This window comes from Capricornis sumatraensis, chromosome 10 (genome assembly GCF_032405125.1).
Source record: "Capricornis sumatraensis isolate serow.1 chromosome 10, serow.2, whole genome shotgun sequence".
Classification (NCBI taxonomy): domain Eukaryota; kingdom Metazoa; phylum Chordata; class Mammalia; order Artiodactyla; family Bovidae; genus Capricornis; species Capricornis sumatraensis.
The window spans coordinates 31,995,335-32,014,420 of record NC_091078.1 but is presented as its reverse complement, the minus strand read 5'-3'; the positions used below and the strand labels follow the sequence as shown (position 1 = coordinate 32,014,420).

At 40.9% G+C, this 19,086-nt stretch overlaps 1 protein-coding gene and 1 non-coding gene across 2 annotated transcripts in view; both read right to left on the bottom strand.

Annotated features, from left to right (window-relative positions):
* LOC138087737 (zinc finger protein 33B-like) overlaps positions 1–19,086 on the bottom strand; it is a 48,982-nt gene that overhangs the window by 23,818 nt on the left and 6,078 nt on the right. The window contains 3 exon segments of the mRNA XM_068983079.1: positions 31–89; positions 4,791–4,917; positions 4,973–5,114. Coding sequence (XP_068839180.1) covers positions 31–89; positions 4,791–4,917; positions 4,973–5,114 — 328 coding nt within the window.
* On the bottom strand, positions 9,150–9,221 carry TRNAS-GGA (transfer RNA serine (anticodon GGA)). The gene has a single exon. It is a non-coding gene; the product is annotated as a tRNA-Ser (tRNA).

The following is a 19,086-nucleotide window of genomic DNA, read 5'->3' as shown; positions in this document are numbered from 1 at the left end:
CAAACTGTAGAAAGACTTGCAACAACTCACACAGAATTTCTTCATATTTGGCTGGTCTTGGGAAAATGCTGAAATCCCTGAAGGTATAGCTGGAATAGAAAAAGAGGAATAAAATCATTAGAGGTACAGATTGCCTGCAACTCTTGGATTTGCATATTTAAATAGCTGCAAACATCACCTGGTTAAAATGCTTCTCTGTGAAGGACTATCCTTTACATCCTGGGGAAGGGGCAAGAAGGGACATATGGAAAAAGTATCCACATGTCTATGTGTGACTGTGATATGGTCATGCAGATATTGGGTGTGAAAAATTTTCACTGGCTGAATGAAATTAGTTTCTACTTTTTAAAAACAACATATGTAGCTCTTTATTTGAAAGAAATTTAAAAATTATAAGGAAATTGGTTAAATTACAATATTCTAAATGAAGGAACACTAAGCCTTCATTAAGTTATATAGCAAATATTGTAACGTACATGGTTATTTTCTTATTTACTACTTGAAACAGAGAATTCACCCAAAGCTATAAAAAAAGGGAAGGAGGCACTTTAAGGTAACATTACTTTTTAAGTTTTTCCAATGTATATGTATAGATAAATAACAAGGACTTACTGTATAGCACAAGAAACTATATTCAATATCTTATAATAACCTATAAGGGAAAAGAATATGAAAAAGTGTATACACACATATGCTTCACAGGTAGCACTAGTGGTAAAGAACCTACCTGCTAATTCAGGAGACATAAGAGACATGGGTTCTGGGTTGAGAAGGTTCCCCTGGAGGAGGGCACGACAACCCACTCCAGTATTCCTGCCTGGAGAATCCCATGGACAGAGGAGCCTGGCAGGCTACAGCCCATAGGATCACAAAGAGTTGGACATGCTTGAAGTGACTTAGCAAGGATGCACCCATACATATATATGTGTTTGTGTATGTGTGTATATATAGGTATAAATACATATATAACTGAATCACTTTGCTGTACACCTGAAGTGCTGTAAGTCAATGATATTTTAATTTAAAAAATCAAAAATTAAAAAAAAACCATTAAAATGGATAAAAGTAAAAAAAGTATGTATAGATCCTCAAAAAGTTGCCTTTCAATAAACGTTTTACCAGTGATGATGCAGCAGCCACTGGCCTGGGTATCAGGAGACTCAACATATCTTCTTGGCTCTGCCACTAAGACAAAACCAGGGAAATTCACTTGCACCCTCAGGACCAATTTTTCCCAACTTATTAACAAGACAAATAGAAAACTCTTCTTATACTGATGTGTGTAACAAAATCATCAGAATATTTTTAGATGCCAGATTCACTATGATAAGAGCTCAAAATCTGGGACCAATGAGTGAAAAATAGAGTAGGGTTAAACTGTGGCTCAGATCATGAACTCCTTATTACCAAATTCAGACTCAAATTGAAGAAAGCAGGGAAAACCGCTAGACCATTCAGATATGACCTAAATCAAATCCCTGATGATTATACAGTGGAAGTGAGAAATAGATTTAAGGGCCTAGATCTGATAGATTGAGTGCCTGATGAACTATGGAATGAGGTTTGTGACATTGTACAGGAGACAGGGATCAAGACCATCCCCATGGAAAAGAAATGCAAAAAAGCAAAATGGCTGTCTGGGGAGGCCTTACAAATAGCTGTGAAAAGAAGAGAAGTGAAAAGCCAAGGAGAAAAGGAAAGATATAAGCATCTGAATGCAGAGTTCCAAAGAATAGCAAGAAGAGATAAGAAAGCCTTCTTCAGTGATCAATGCAAAGAAATAGAGGAAAAGAACAGAATGGGAAAGACTAGAGATCTCTTCAAGAAAATTAGAGATACCAAGGGAACATTTCATGAAAAGATGGGCTCAATAAAGGACAGAAATTGTATGGACCTAACAGAAGCAGAAGATATCAAGAAGAGGTGGCAAGAATACCCAGAAGAAGTGTACAAAAAAGATCTTCACGACCCGGATAATCATGATGATGTGATCACTCATCTAGAGCCAGACATCCTGGAATACGAAGTCAAGTGGGCCTTAGAAAGCATCACTACGAACAAAGCTAGTGGAGGTGATGGAATTCCAGTTGAGCTGTTTCAAATCCTGAAAGATGATGCTGTGAAAGTGCTGCACTCAATATGCCAGCAAATCTGGAAAACTCAGCAGTGGCCACAGGACTGGAAAAGGTCAGTTTTCATTCCAATCCCAAAGAAAGGCAATGCCAAAGAATGCTCAAACTACCGCACAATTGCACTCATCTCACATGCTAGTAAAGTAATGCTCAAAATTCTCCAAGCCAGGCTTCAACAGTATGTGAACCGTGAACTTCCTGATGTTCAAGCTGGTTTTAGAAAAGGCAGAGGAACTAGAGATCAAATTGACAGCATCCGCTGGATCATGGAAAAAGCAAGAGAGTTCCAGAAAAACATCTATTTCTGCTTTATTGACTAGGCCAAAGCCTTTGACTGTGTGGATCACAATAAACTGTGGAAAATTCTGAAAGAGATGGGAATACCAGACCACCTGACCTGCCTCTTGAGAAATCTGTATGCAGGTCAGGAAGCAGCAGTTAGAACTGGACAAGGAACAGACTGGTTCCAAATAGGAAAAGGAGTGCGTCAAGGCTGTATATTGTCACCCTGCTTATTCAACTTATATGCAAAGTACATCATGAGAAACGCTGGACTGGAAAAAACACAAGCTGGAATCAAGACTGCCGGAGAAATATCAATCACCTCAGATATGCAGATGACACCACCCTTATGGCAGAAAGTGAGGAGGAACTAAAAAGCCTCTTGATGAAAGTGAAAGAGGAGAGTGAAAAAGTTGGCTTATAGCTCAACATTCAGAAAATGAAGATCATGGCATCTGGCCCCATCACTTCATGGGAAATAGATGGGGAAACAGTAGAAACAGTGTCAGACTTTATTTTGGGGGGCTCCAAAATCACTGCAGATGGTGATTGCAGCCATGAAATTAAAAGAAGTTTACTCCTTGGAAGAAAAGTTATGACCAACCTAGATAGCATATTCAAAAGCAGAGACATTACTTTGCTGACTAAGGTCGGTCTAGTCAAGGCTATGGTTTTTCCAGTAGTCATGTATGGATGTGAGAGTTGGACTGTGAACAAGGCTGAGCGCCAAAGAATTGATGCTTTTGAACTGTGGTGTTGGAGAAGACTTTTGAGAGTCCCTTGGACTGCAAGGAGATCCAACCAGTCCATTCTGAGGGAGATCAACCCTAAGATTTCTTTGGAAGGAATGATGCTGAAGCTGAAGCTCCAGCACTTTGGCCACCTCATGCAAAGAGCTGACTCACTGGAAAAGACTTTGATGCTGGGAGGTATTGTGGGCAGGAGAAGAAGGGAACGACAGAGGATGAGATGGCTGAATGGCATCACTGACTTGATGGATGCGAGCCTGAGTGAACTCTGGGAGTTGGTGATGGACAGGGAGGCCTGGCGTGCTGCGATTCATGGGGTCACAAAGAGTCGGACACGACTGAGCAACTGAACTGAACTGAACTGAGGATTAAACCAGGATTGGTAAAACAGAATTTATTCCAATCTAGCTTAAATCTCCTTTCCCCATACCTTTTCCTCAAAACCTTTCCAAGGAAGTTAAGTTTCCTGAGTAGCCTAACCCTCCCTCATTCCTCTCAGCCCAGTCCCCCTCTCTTCTAAAGCCTGGTCCGGACTTTGTTTCACTAGGCAGCCTATGATGGCTTCTGAATGTGGCAACATCATCCAAATTTCATTCATTCTGAACAGGCGCTTCAATCCTGGGACCTGCTCTGCTAAGAAACTCACTCAAATGGTGGAGCAGTTCTCTCCCACGTGGTATTCTATTCATAGAGGCTTCTCCTTCTTACTTCACAAGAGGCACTTTATTCCAAAATAGATGAGAAATGCGCCTAAGGGACAAATTCATTTAACTGGAACCTTCACCAAAGCTCGCAGTTCAACTCTTTGTACACGTTATTCCACAGACTATCATGTAAGACCTTGAATAAACTCAAACGCATGCTGCTCAGATCACAGAGAAAGCTAGACTGTTACAGAACTCAGAAACAATTATGCTGCCCTTCCCAAGGACTTCAAAAGCATTCAGAAATCTCAGATACAGAGGTGCTACATGGAAATATTCAAACGTTCAAACTATGTATTAACACGTCAAATTATTTCTGCTAAGTGCTGCGGATGATGCAAAGCTGGCTTTCATAATCAAGATAGTAAAGGCAGAAGATCATGACATTTGGAGAAAATGTTTGTCTTCTAGTTACCAGATAGTTTCATGACTTTTAATATATAACTGTCCTTTCAGTCTCAATGTCCTAATTTGTCACAGTGCGGAGAGTTACACTATCCTAGATGAGAAGGTGTGAGCCACAAACTAATGAGTGAGAAGAATGATTATTTCTATGAACATCAGCAGCTAATATTTACTGCCAGGCACTATGTTATGTTATTTAATCTTCTGAACAACCCCACGAGGCACATGTTATGAATTCCTCGAGTTTTACACATGAGGAAATGAAGTGCCAAGAGGTAACTGCCGGATAATTCCTATGTACTAAGTTCTGCCCTGAACCGCAGCGTCCCTCAAACCCGCCCCCTCTTTCAGGCAGGGCTCACCCATCACGCCTATGCACTTGCCCGGCTCGCATCTACGCAGTCCACCTCGCGGAGAGGCCGGACACATGCGGAACCGAAGCCTCACCGAGGTCCCCTGTCCCCTCGTCCGACTCTGGCTACTTCCTCTGACAGAGACTCCGCTTAGGCAGCCCCTACCTGTCCGTTGTCTCAGGTTCTGACGCCGAGGGTCCCGCCCCCCGCCCGCTCTCTGGAGCCGCGTAGGGTACCCCTCAGCTGTCGCCCAACCTTTCTGCTTCGTCTGCCACTCCCACTCGGGCGGCACCTACTCAAAGCCGAGGACGCAGACCTAGACGCTTCAGAACCGTCTCCCACAATACCTCCTGAGACATTTTAGAGGTAGAGCCTAAAGGGTATTGCACATGCGCAGAAGGAGCGGCAGACGAGCAAGTCCCATAACCACGCGCGGCGAGCTCTCGAAATTCCAGACTCTTGTTTCCCAGAAGCCGGCTCCCGGAGGACCTTGAGAGAGTTTTAGAAATCCGACACCTTCTTTAGGAATTCAGAGTTTCTGGGCTAGGGTTATCACTTCTGCTATATGCAGCCCTGAGGGGTTTTGTTTGTTTGTTTGTTTGGGGTTTTTTAGTACCTCAGAAAAAGTCTCACAGCCAATGTGCCTTTTAAAACAGCAAGTTGCCCAAAGAAGCAAAGTTGCAAATCAATGTAAATTATGAATAAAAATAGGAAAGTTACTTTAAATCCCAAGACATAAATGAATTAAATACTAGGAAATAGTATCAATAAGATGGTACTCTTTAAAAGTAAGCAATAAATAAAAGCCTTTCTTTCAGCAATGACAAATGTAAGTTGGCACTTCAGCTATCAAGTAAAAATAAATCCAGGCTTCAGGTAAAGAGAAACATTTTTAAAAGACTATTGCAGTAGAAATAATGCCCTGATTTAAATATCAGAAAGCATCTCAAAATTAAATAGAAAAAGGCTTTTCTTTCCTAGGAAGGAATAAGAAGGATTAACAGGAACAACAGGAACTAATTGGGGAAGTGAGTGGAGGAGGTGAAAAAACAGCAGGATAGGGTAGTCTGACAGGAAATTTGTCTGATTCTGATTAGCTGTTTTTAGAATGAGCCCTTAATGGACAGAGGGATATTCTGTATATCTGTGTTTGGTCAGACTAGGAGAAAGTTCAGGGGCTTATGAGGGTGAGAGAAGTCTGATTAAAGTTTGACCGAAGCTACACCTACCATACAAGAAATTCTTAACTGAGTCTGTTAGCCTGAGAAGGAAGGCTACTCAACAACAGGACAATAAATTAAAGTCATATTAACATATAAAGAATACCAGTGAAGATTACATAAGTAAATATAAAAACCAGTATTTTGGGGGTTTTTGGTAGTAACTCTTTTGTTTCTCACATAATTTAAAGACAAACCCACCAGTGGTAATTGTAAGACAATATTAACTCCAGCCTAACAGAGGCAATTCTGACCTAACAGAGGCAGAAGAGATTAAAAAGAGGTGGCAAAAATACACAGAAGAACATACAAAAAGATATTAATGACCTGGATAACGATGGTGTGGTCTCTCACCTACAGCCAGACATCCTGGAGTGTGAAGTAAAGTAGGCCTTAGGAAGCATTACTAGGAACAAAGCTAGTGGAGGTGATGAAATTCCAGCTGAGCTATTTCAAATTCTAAAGGATGATGCTGTTAAAGTGTTGCACTCAATATGCCAGCAAATTTGGAAAACTCAGCAGTGGCTACAGGACTGGAAAATTTCAGTTTTCATTCCAGTTCCAAAGAAAGGCAATGCCAAAGAGTGTTCAAATTACCATACAATTGCACTCACTCACATGCTACTAATGTAATGCTCAAAATCCTTCAAGCTAGGCCACAGCAATACATGTACGGAGAACTTTCAGATGTACCAGCTGGATTTAGAGAAGGCAGAGGAACCAGAAATCAAATTGCTCACATTCACTGGATCATAGAGAAAGCAAGGGAATTACAGAAAAACATCTGCTTCATTGGCTATGAGAAAGTCTTTGAATGTGTGGCTCACAGCAAACTGTGGAAAATTCTTAGAGATGGGAATACCAGACCACCTTACCTGTCTCCTAAGAAACCTGTATGTGGGTCAAGAATCAACAATTAGAACCTTACCTGGAACAGCTAACTAGTTCAAAATTGGCAAAGGAGTACGACAAGGCTGTATATTGTCACCCTGTTTATTTAACTTATATGCGGAATACAGCATATGAAATGTTGTACTGAATGAGTTACAAGCTGGATCAAGATTGCCAGGAGAAATATCAACAGTTTCAGATATGCAGATGATACCATTCTAATGGTAGAAAGAGAAGAGGAACTAAAGAACCTCTTACTGAAGGTAAAAGAGGAGACTGAAAAAGTTAGCTTAAAACTCAGCATTCAAAAACTGAGATCATGGTATCCGGTCCCATCACTTCATGGCAAATAGAAGGGGAAATTTTTTCTTTTCTTGGGCTCCAAAATCATTGTGGATGGTGACTGCAGCCATGAAATTAAAAGATGCTTGCTCCTTGGAAGGAGAGCTCTGACAAACCTAGATAGTGTATTAAAAGCAGACATCACTTTGCCAACAAAGGTCCATATAGTCAGAGCCATGGTTTTTCCAGTAGTCATGTATGGATGTGAGAGCTGGTCCATAAAGAAGGCTGAGCACCCAAAAATTGATGCTTTGGAATTGTGGTGAAGAAGAGACTTAAAGGAAATCAAACAAGTCACTCCAAAAAGAAATCAATCATGAATATTCATTGGAAGGATTGATGCTGAAGCTGAAGCTCCAATACGTTGGTCACCTGATGCAAAATCTGACTCATTGGAAAAGACCATGATGCTGGGAAAGACTGAAGGAAAAGGAAAAGGGGGCAGCAGAGAATGAGATAATTAGATAGCATCACCAACCCAATGGACATTCATTTAAGCAAACTCCGGGAGATAGTGAAGGATAAGGAAGCCTGGTTGTGCAGCTGTCCACAGGGTCACAGAGAGTCAGACATGACCTAGCAACTGAACAACAACAAAATCAAATATTTAAAGAATTTTCCAAACTCTCCCATAAAATAGCAGAGAGGTGACTTCTTAACTCATGCTATGATACTAGCATTATCCTTGATACAAAGACATCAAAAAAGAAAAAATACAGATGACAATTCCTTATCACTATGGAAATAAAAATCCTCAACAAAATACTAGCGAACTATTGAATAAATCCAACACCATATTAAACAAAAAAGACTATACACCATACTAAGTAGAATTCATTCCAGGAATACAAGTGATTTAACATACAGAGTTGCTATCACATACAATTAGCCATCTTGCATATTTTGCAAATTGCTTCATAATAACAGTTGAGAGCAACTTAAAAATAAACTATACTGATGCATAACATGAAACAGTAGATGGCATATAAAAGTAATAACATAGATATACTAACTCACAAGTGGGAGTGGTTTTACATGTTTTTAATAAAAATTGTAGTTCAACCAAGAATGTGAAAGTTCTCATTGTTTCTTACTAATGAGAGTTAATATTTACTAATTGAAGTTAATCCTTCAATACTACAGTCTGCTTTATAATTAATAATTCCTTATATTAAAATTTCCCAGTTCAAGTTACTAAGTGCTATGTTGGCTCTGATCAATACAGAATTGGTATCAGGAGTGATCAATACAGAACTGATACCAGGAGTGATCTCAGGAGACACTCACACAAAATGGAATTTTAGGATTGGTTTGGCTCTGCCTTTTGATTTGAATACAGTACTGCTCTCCTTGCCAATGTAATGCATGATATGTAGAGACATCACAATTAATGAATCTACCATGTATGAAGCACTAACTGAAACGTGTGTCTTGCTGGCCCAAAAGGCTATAGAACTTGACTATTGTAGCAGTAATGATGAATATAACGATTGTGATGTGGAAAAATTTCTTCTGAGTGCCTTTGGGAATTTACAAAGAGGAAATAACAAACTTAGGTCTGTCAGCAAAATCACAGTGTGAGATTTCTCAGCAAAAATCACAGTGTGAGAACCAGACAATTTCCATGACAGCCCTAAAAGAAGCTCTTATTCGTTGCTGCTGTTATGTCTGACACTGATAAAATTCAAACAGACTTCTGTTTCTGGCCAAGGTGGAGTCAATCCCATTTTTTACAATTATTCTCTCTTACAACCAAAATATCCTGAACATAATACAACAAGAAACCATAGAAAGTCTCTGAAAGGTGGAAAGAAGGCAAACTGTCTGTGGGACTACCAAGGCATATAGTACCACTAGAGCAATGGTGATGATTTCCCCTGGTTTTCTTGTTACCTCTTATACATGTCAGACTGCAGAAGCCCGAAAATAAAACAAAAGTGAAAGTGAAGTCGCTCAGTCGTGTCCGACTCTTTACGACCCCATGGACTGTAGCCTACCAGGTTTTCTCCCTCCATGGGATTCTCCAGGCAAGAGTACTGGAGTGGATTGCCATTTCCTTCTCCAGGGAATCTTCCCCACCCAGGGATCAAACCTGGGTCTCCTGCATTCCAGGCAGACGCTTTAACCTCTGAGCCACCAGAGAAGCCCAAAAATAAAACAAAAGCCAAGCTTTTTCCCTCTAGCCAAAGGGCCAAGAAAAGAGATGCCTAACAGAACCCACTCACCCACTTTGTGCTGTGTGGTAGCAGATGATGGTGCTCTGATTCCCCTACTCATCCACCATTCCTTCCTAGTGAAAGTAGGCCGTGTTTCAATTTCCCCTGCTGGGCCATGCAACACAAGCAGGGATGTGAATTTCCATCTCTACTCAATAAGAAGCAGAAGGTTCTCTGATTAAGCTACCACAGAAGTGTCAATGGGGCTGAGCCAGGAGCTGATTTTTCATCTCTCACCTAGTGGAAGCAAGTGGTATTTGGATTCCTCTGCAAAGGTAATGACAGGAGTCCTGTCACTGATCCGACTGAGCAAGGTAATACAACTCAGCACTCCACTTTCTTTCCATCTTTAGTGTCAGTGAGGCCCAGTGGGTAGCTGAAGCTATTTAGTGACCTGGCAGCAATAAGATTAAATAAGGCAATATAAGTTCTTTTAATTTGGTGCCTCCAACCACCTAATGTCAGGGGAGCCCAATGAGCAGCTAAATATCTACCCCCACTGGCAACAATGAGGCAGAGCAAGTGATTCAAGGGAGAGATAGTTGACACTCCACTTCCCATTTCTTTCGTGTCAGGTGGCACAGAAGAAGCTGAGCCTCCACAATTCAGCATCAAAAAAGAATTATGGGTGGAAGGCAGGTACTGAGCTACTTTGTTCCCCTGGTATCAGCAAGGCCCACCAGGGAGCGAGCTTACATGCACAACTGGAGACAATGAGATGGTGTGAGTCAGGGCCCTTTTCTACAAAGAAGATGTCAATGAGACTGAGGCAGGGACTGACAATATATCCCACCCATCTACAAAAAGGCAAAGTGAGTCAGAACTCCACTTTTTCCAGGGTAGTATCAGCAAAGCCCAGCAAGAAGCAAAACATACACTTCCAACCAGGTTTTCATGCTGCAACTAAACAATGGGACTGCCTGTTTAAAAAGAAAATGAAATAGGTCCAATTGTCCTGAAATATAATATCCCAAATGTCCAGGCTACAATTGCAAATCTCTCATCATACCAATACCTAGGACAATAACAACTTGAATGAAAAAAAGACAGACACCAACATTGAGATGAATTAAATACTGGAATAGTCTGATTGGGATTTTAAAGCAGCTGTCAATCACCAAAATTATAAATATGCCTGAAACCCAGTGGAAAAAATAGAAAAATCTCAGCAAATAGATAAAAGTTAAGAGAGGGAGAGAGGGAGGAACAGGGAGAAAGACAGAGAAAGGGAGAGAGAGAGAGAGAAGAAAATGGAAATTAGAGACCTGAAAAAATTCAATAACTAAATTTTGTAAATAGCTGTGTGGGATCAATAGTAGAGTGGAAATGAAAAGGACAGAATCAGTGAATCTGAGATCAATAGAATTTACTCAGTTGACATTGAAAAAATGAACAGTCTCAGGATCTCTGAGATAACAATAAAAGAGCTAACATCCCTGAAGAAGAGGAGAGAGAGGAACTGAAAAAGTACTTAAAGAAATAATGGCTGAAGCTTTCATAAATTGGGGGGGGGGGGAAATTAAGCCATAATCATAAAATAAACTGAGCAAATCTCAAATAAGCCTGAAGAAATCCATACCAAGTTACATCATAATTAAACTTAAAATAAAAATCTATAGACAAAGAAAAAACCTTGAAAGCAGACAGAGAAAAAAGACACTTGGAAAGTTACTGTCATTTGAATTGATATTCTCCTCAAATAATAGAGATGAAAGGAGAAACAGATGAATCCACAATTATATTAATAGTTCAAGATTTCAACACCCCACTCTTAGAACTACTAAACAGTAAATCAGTAAGAATACAGAAAAACAACACAGTCAACTAACAGGACATAAGTGAAATATATAAAACACTCTACTCAAAATCAACAGAATATATATATTTTTCAAGTACCAAAGAAACCTTCACTCTGAGAGACCATACTGAGTCATAAAATAAGTTCATAAAATTTAAAATTACTGAAATTATACATAGTATTCTCTCTGATCACAATGTAATAAAATGAAATCAGTAACAGAAAGACAATAGGAAAATCTCTGAACACTTGAAAATTTTAACAACATATCTAAATAACAGTTGATAAAAGAGGTAGTCTCAAAGGAAAATTTAAAAATATATAGAACTGAATGGAAATTAAAATACAGCCTATCAAAATATTTGAGACAGTTAAAGCGGAGTTGTGAGAAGTTTATAGCACCAAATGCTTACTTCAGGAACAAGGCAAGATCTCAAATCAATTATGTTAGTTTCTATTCCAAGAAACTTAAGAAAAAGAAGAACAAAATATACCCAAAGTAAGTAGACAAAGGAAATACTGAAGATAGAGCAGAAATCAATGAAACTTAAAACTGGAAAGCAACAGAGAATATCAATGAAAGAAAAAGTTGGTGCCCCCAAAAAATCAATAGAAGTGGTAAACCTCCAGCAAGACTGACAAAGATAAAAATAGACATAAAACATTAATGTGAGCAAAGAAACAGGTACTTTCACTATAGCTCATTTATTCATTAAAATGATAATAAGAGAATACTGTGAACAACTTTATAAGCATAAATTCAAAAACAGAAAAAACAGATCAATTTCTCAAAAACAACAAACTTACAAAATTCGACCAAGATGAAATAGACATCTGAAGAGTCCTATAGCCAATTTTTAAAATTGAATTTGTACTTTTAAAAATTCCCTTTAAAAAGAAGATGCCAGACCCACTGAAGAATTCTATGAAAAATTTAAAGAAGAATTCATATCAATTATATACAATCTTGTTCAGAAACAGAACACTTCTCACCTCATTTTATGACATCTGTATTATTCTGATATTAATATCAAATCAAGACAGTACAAAACTAAAACTATAGACAAGTATTTCACATGAACTTAGATGCAGAAATCCTCAGCAAAATACTACCAAACTGAATCCAATGATGTATAAAAAGAATTATACACCATAACCAAGTGGAGTTTATTCTAGGTTTGGAAGGCTGGTTCAGATTTTAAAAAAATCAATCAGTGACATCCACCATATCAACAGGCTAAAGAAGAAAAGTCATATGATCATATCAGAAAAAGCATCTAATCAAATCCAACATTTACTTATGATATAAAAATAAAAACTCTCAGGAAACTAGGAGTAGAGGGGAACTTCATCTTGATTATCTACAAAACATCCTACATTTAACATCACAGTTAGTGTTGAGGGACTGAATGTTTTCCTCCTAAAGTCAGGAACATCATCATTCACCATGCTTATTCATTCAGCATAATACTGGAAGTACTAGATGGTACAATAAAGCATACATATAGATACACAAGCAATAAAAGGCATACAGTTTGGGAGGAAAAAGAAATAAAATTATCCCTGTTTGCAAATGACATTGTATATTGTATATAGTCTATGTAGAAAATCCCAAGGATCTATAGAAATCTTTGAGAATTAATAAGCAAGTACAAAAAGGATCATAGGGTGCAAAACCTATCACATTTTCATATACTAACTAGGAGCATATGGGAACTGAACTGAAAAACACAATACCATTTACAATTACTCCATAGAAAATGAAATATTCAGGTGTAAATGTAAAGCTAGCAACTTATGAAAGAAAACCAAAAGTATAAACAAATGGAAAGGCAGAACTTGTTAATAGATCAAAAGCCACAACATACGAAAGGTGGTTGCTGACCGTGTACCAGGAATTAGGACTGAAACAAGCATCTTGAATTACAATTTTGTTATTTGTTCTTTACTTCACATGGGACAAGAAATCTTGGTGGCTCAGACGGTAAAGAATCTGCCTGCAATGCAGGAGACCGGAGTTTGATCCCTGGGTCAGGAAGATCCCCTGGTGAAGGAAAGGGCAACCCACTCCAGTATTCTTGCCTGGAGAATTTGAGGAGACTAGCAGGCTACAGTCCATGGGGTCTTAAAGAGTCGGACACAACGGAGCGACTAACAACAAAAACCAAACTTGTGTGGGACATGGAAGAAGAGTTAAGGAGTCTCCAGAGCTGCATCTATAGGGCTTTGGGAGGAGTGAGCCGCAAGCAGCTGCTCAAATCTGAAAGTAAATGTGTCTCTCTTGTGCGGAGATATTAGTATTTTCTATATGTCTCACTGATTCCTCATCCGCCATCTACCCTAACTTCAGCTGCTTCAAATGAGGGATGGGTTCTTCCTATCCTTAAGGGGATCAAAGACCCTAATAGATCAATCTGAATATGCTGGGGGACCTCAGGGAAGAGTCTTAAAGTTTTAGAGCTGTATGGGATACAGGCAGCCTAGTCCCCACCCTACCTGGTCCCCTGGGGGAAAAAAGGCTCTGGACAGGGATGCAGAAGGTGCTGTGGACTATAGGGCAGAGCCATTGCTTCATGTAAAGGGGCGTAAAGAAAAAGCTCCTGAGCCCAGTGTTCCCCAGATGCCGGAAGGCACACAGGAGGAGATAAGATTGGGGATATGTACCAAAGAGAAAAATTAAATCTCAAATGCTTCAGCCATCTCCTTAACCTAGCATCCAATACTCTCCATCCTTCAATCCCCTCCTTCAAACCCCCAACCAAGAGGTAGCAAGATCTGGAAGCTGTTAACGCCTGCAACAAGCAGATGTTAAGCGCCTGTGTTCCTGTAGGAGAAAAACAAACAGAAAACCACACGTGTCCAACTGAGCCAGTTCAAAGAAACAATGCAGTGAAAAAGAAAAAAATGTAAAAGTGACTTTGTGGGTGGGGCCCTTTGGACAGATTTGATGTACAATATTTTAAAACAAGACTTTTTAAAATTCATTTCCTCTTTAAATGTTTTGGCCACATCCATGCGGCACGTAGAATGCCTGAGCAGGGATATAACTCATGCCCCCTGTGTTGGAAGTCTGGAATCTTAACCACTGGACCCTGGAAGTCCCTTGATGTACATTTTTACTGTTGTTTTTGCATTAGAATTATAGTAGAATATTATAAGCTCTACTTCCCTGTCTCATAAGTTTCACAGGATATTCATCCCATGGCTGAAGAGCTGCAGGTAGAGAAGAATATTGGGCCTGACTTTCTGGTCATTAGCCACCAGTGATCAGGTCGTGATTTAACACGAGTTCCCCTCACCTTATTGAATTCTTTAGAAATTGGAGATGGTACAAGGTTCTGACACTGATGCCTTTTGCCTACTGGAACCTCTGGCAAAGGGACTGGTATTTCTTATGGCTTTGGACTTTGGGTTTTGGCATGGGTACTACAGCTATTACAATACCTTGTTCCTGAGCTGTTGTCCAATTAAATTCCTGATACTTAGAGACCTTGTGAGCCTCCTATGTCCATTTTGAGGGTGAGTAACCTTGAATCCATGATGGATAAGGTGGGAAAGGACCAAAGAAACCTTCACTTGTGAAATGGATATGTACACTGGAAAATGCAGTAGCATCTCAGCTTTACTTGCAGCTATCTCTGTGGAGAAAACTGTATCTCCCTCTGTGCTGCCTCAAAAACGCCCAAAGTCACCAGCTCCTTGGGGCTTTCATTTCACAGATGATTCTGTGACTGCTAGGTCCTGGTTTACTAATGCTCCAACTAAATTGAAACTCAATATTGTCCACTAATAGCCTCAGAACCAGCTTGAACAACTATACAGACTGAAAGGGCTTAGGGTTGTTCCTACTGTGGGCAGAATGAAGACTTTTCTTTCCTTCTTTTTTTTCTTTTAACCCAGTAAAGAAACTCTCTTTGGGGCCAGGAAATTGGGAAACTGGAAACAAATTGCAGGTGATGATGGAACTGTTTCACTCATGTAGGTGCCCACAAAGAGCTCTCAGTTCAGTTCAGTTCAGTCGCTCAGTTGTGTCCAACTCTTTGCGACTCCATGAACCGCAGCACGCCAGGCCTCCCTGTCCATCACCAACTGCTGGAGTCCAACCAAACCCATGTCCATCAAGTCGGTGATGCCATCCAACCCTCTCATTTTCTGTTGTCCCCTTCTCCTCCTGCCCTCAATATTTCCCAGCATCAGGGTCTTTTCAAATGTGTCAGCTCTTCGCATCAGGTGGACAAAGTATTGGAGTTTCAGCTTCAACATCAGTCTCCCAGTGAACACCCAGGACTGATCTCCTTTAGGATGGACTGGTTGGATCTCCTTGCAGTCCAAGGGACCCTCAAGAGTCTTCTCCAACACCACAGTTCAAAAGCAACAATTCTTCGGTGCTCAGCTTTCTTTATAGTCCAACTCTCGTATCCATACATGACCACTGGAAAAACCATAGCCTTGACTAGACGGACCTTTTTGGCAAAGTAATGTCTCTTCTCTGCTTTCTAATATGCTATCTAGGTTGGTCATAACTTTCCTTCCAGGGATAAAGCATCTTTTAATTTCATGGCTGCAATCACCATCTGCAGTGATTTTGGAGCCCCAAAAAATAAAGTCAGCCACTGTTTCCCCATCTATTTGCCATGAAACCCAGCAGTGGCCACAGGACTGGAAAAGGTCAGTTTTCATTCCAATCCCAAAGAAAGGCAATGCCAAAGAATGTTCAAACTACCACACAATTGCACTCATCTCACACGCTAGCAAAGTAATGCTCAAAATTCTCTAAGCCAGGCTTCAACAGTATGTGAACCGTGAACTTCCTGATGCTCAAGCTGGTTTTAGAAAAGGCAGAGGAACCAGGGATCAAATTGACAACATCCGCTGGATCATGGAAAAAGCAAGAGAGTTCCAGAAAAACATCTATTTCTGCTTTATTGACTAGGCCAAAGCCTTTGACTGTGTGGATCACAATAAACTGTGGAAAATTCTGAAAGAGATGGGAATACCAGACCACCTGACCTGCCTCTTGAGAAATGTGTACGCAGGTCAGGAAGCAACAGTTAGAACTGGACATGGAACAGCAGACTGGTTCCAAATAGGAAAAGGAGTGCATCAAGGCTGTATATTGTCACCCTGCTTATTCAACTTCTATGCAGAGTATATTATGAGAAACCCTGGACTGGAAGAAACACAAGCTGGAATCAAGATTGCCGGGAGAAATATCAATCACCTCAGATATGCAGATGACACCACCCTTATGGCACAAAGTGAAGAGGAACTAAAAAGCCTCTTGAGGAAAGTGAAAGAGGAGAGTGAAATAGTTGGCTTATAGCTCAACATTCAGAAAATGAAGATCATGGCATCTGGCCCCATCACTTCATGGGAAATAGATGGGGAAACAGTGGAAACAGTGTCAGACTTTATTTTTTGGGCTCCAAAATCACTGCAGATGGTGATTGCAGCCATGAAATTAAAAGACGCTTACTCCTTGGAAGGAAAGTTATGACCAACCTAGATAGTGTATTCAAAAGCAGAGACATTACTTTGCCAACTAAGGTCCGTCTAGTCAAGGCTATGGTTTTTCCTGTGGTCATGTATGGGTGTGAGAGTTGGACTGTGAAGAAGGCTGAGCACCAAAGAATTGATGCTTTGGAATTGTGGTGTTGGAGAAGACTCTTGAGAGTCCCTTGGACTGCAAGGAGATCCAACCAGTCCATTCTGAAGGAGATCAGCCCTGGGATTTCTTTGGAAGGAATGATGCTAAAGCTGAAACTCCAGTACCTTGGCCACCTCATGTGAAGAGTTGACTCATTGGAAAAGACTCTGATGCTGGGAGGGATTGGGGGCAGGAGGAGAAGTGGACGACAGAGGATGAGATGGCTGGATGGCCTCACTGACTTGATAGATGTGAGTCTGAGTGAACTCCGGGAGATGGTGATGGATAGGGAGGCCTGGCGTGCTGCGATTCATGGGGTCGCAAAGAGTCGGACACGACTGAGCGACTGAACTGAACTGAACTGAACTGACGGGACCAGATGCCATGATCTTAGTTTTCTGAATGTTGAGCTTTACGCCAACTTTTTCACTCTCCTGTTTCACTTTCATCAAGAGGCTCTTTAGTTCTTCTTCACTTTCTACCATAACCTCTCTAAGACCAACTGGAATCAGCTCCCAGCATCCAGGTTGCAACAAATGTTGCCTGGATTCATTGCCTTTCTGAACATGGCAACAAGTCCACCTCCACAGACTGGGCTAAAGGGAAAAGACTGTTGCTGATGCAGAAGCTATTGCTCATGCCACACCTGTGACTCTTGTCAAAGCCAGGCTTGGACCAGCCATTTCAGGGCCTGTGGACACACACGTGCCTGTGAGCATGTGTGCAGGAAGGCAGTGCAGGCAACCTTGGAAACGGGCCAGGCAGGCTGGGTGGGGTAAGGGTGTCTGTGAGGCTAGAGTTCTTTCAAGAAGCAGCAGCCTTGGGCCTGCATGTCTCTCGGTAGTGAGCCCACATTAAATGGAGCATGCCCTCCCTGCCCACTCCTGGCAGATGCCAGCTTCAGTATTTGACCTCTTCTGGGGACTATCTGGCACCTTACCACTGCTGACATTTTCTTCTGGTTCCTGACCAACCAACACCAGCCACATGAATCCATTTCACATGTATGGCTTTCTGAACCATTTCTAGTTTGACAACCTGCACCTTTATATGGCAAAAGGTACTCAATACAGACTGGTAATCTTCAGATCTCAATGCCATATTTAAATGATGGCCATTGAGATATTGCCATATTAATGATGCCTTATTAATAAGGATGCCATATTAAATGATGATGGCACATCTGCCATCACATATGAGAGGAGGAATGGATAATTGCTTTAAAGCAGAGACATTGAGCACCAGTCAGGAAGTGCATCCCCAGTAAGGACCTCAGAAGGTGCCCCTCAGAGCCTGGCCCTGGGGAGGAGCTGGGCCTTGTTAACTGCCTGGCACCATCTGCCTGAGGTAACATTCCCCATAAAAACCTCAGGTTCTTAACCATTTCCTCTGAGGTATTATCTTTTAGACCATTGCTCTCCTAGTCAGGACTTAAATGTTTAGCATCCTTGCAAAGTTATTTGGGAATGCAAGCCATGGGGCACACCCAAAATAAATTTTTTTTAAAGTGTATGTAAGGATATGGAAAAATAGGAACCATCATACACTTAAGGTGAGAATGAAAAATGGTGCAATCACTGTGAAAAAAAGTGGCAGTTCCTCAAAATATTAACCATAGAATTAACATCAGAATCAGCAATTCCTAGGTAAATACCCAAGAATAACAAAAACATGTTCAAATAAATCTTCAGCTGAGTTCAGTTCAGTTGCTCAGTTGTATCCGACTCTTTGCGACCCCATGAATCACACCACGCCAGGCCTCCCATTCCATCACCAACTCCCGGAGTTCACTCAGACTCACGTCCATCGAATCAGTGATGCCATCCAGCCATCTCATCCTCTGTCGTCCACTTCTCCTCCTGCCCCCAATCCCTCCCAGCATCAGAGTCTTTTCCAATGAGTCAACTCTTCGCATGAGGTGGCCAAAGTACTGGAGTTTCAGCTTTAGCATCATTCCTTCCAAAGAAATTCCAGGGCTGATCTCCTTCAGAATGGACTGGTTGGATCTCCTTGCAGTCCAAGAGACTCTCAAGAGTCTTCTCCAACACCACAGTTCAAAAGCATCAATTCTTTGATGCTCAGCCTTCTTCACAGTCCAACTCTCACACCCATACATGACCACAGGAAAAACCATAGCCTTGACTAGATGGACTTTAGTCGGCAAAGTAATATCTCTGCTTTTGAATATGCTGTCTAGGTTGGTCATAACTTTTCTTCCAAGGAGTAACTGTCTTTTATTTTCATGGCTGCAGTCACCATCTGCAGTGATTTTGGAGCCCCCCCAAAATAAAGTCTGACACTGTTTCCACTGTTTCCCCATCTATTTCCCATGAAGTGATGGGGCCAG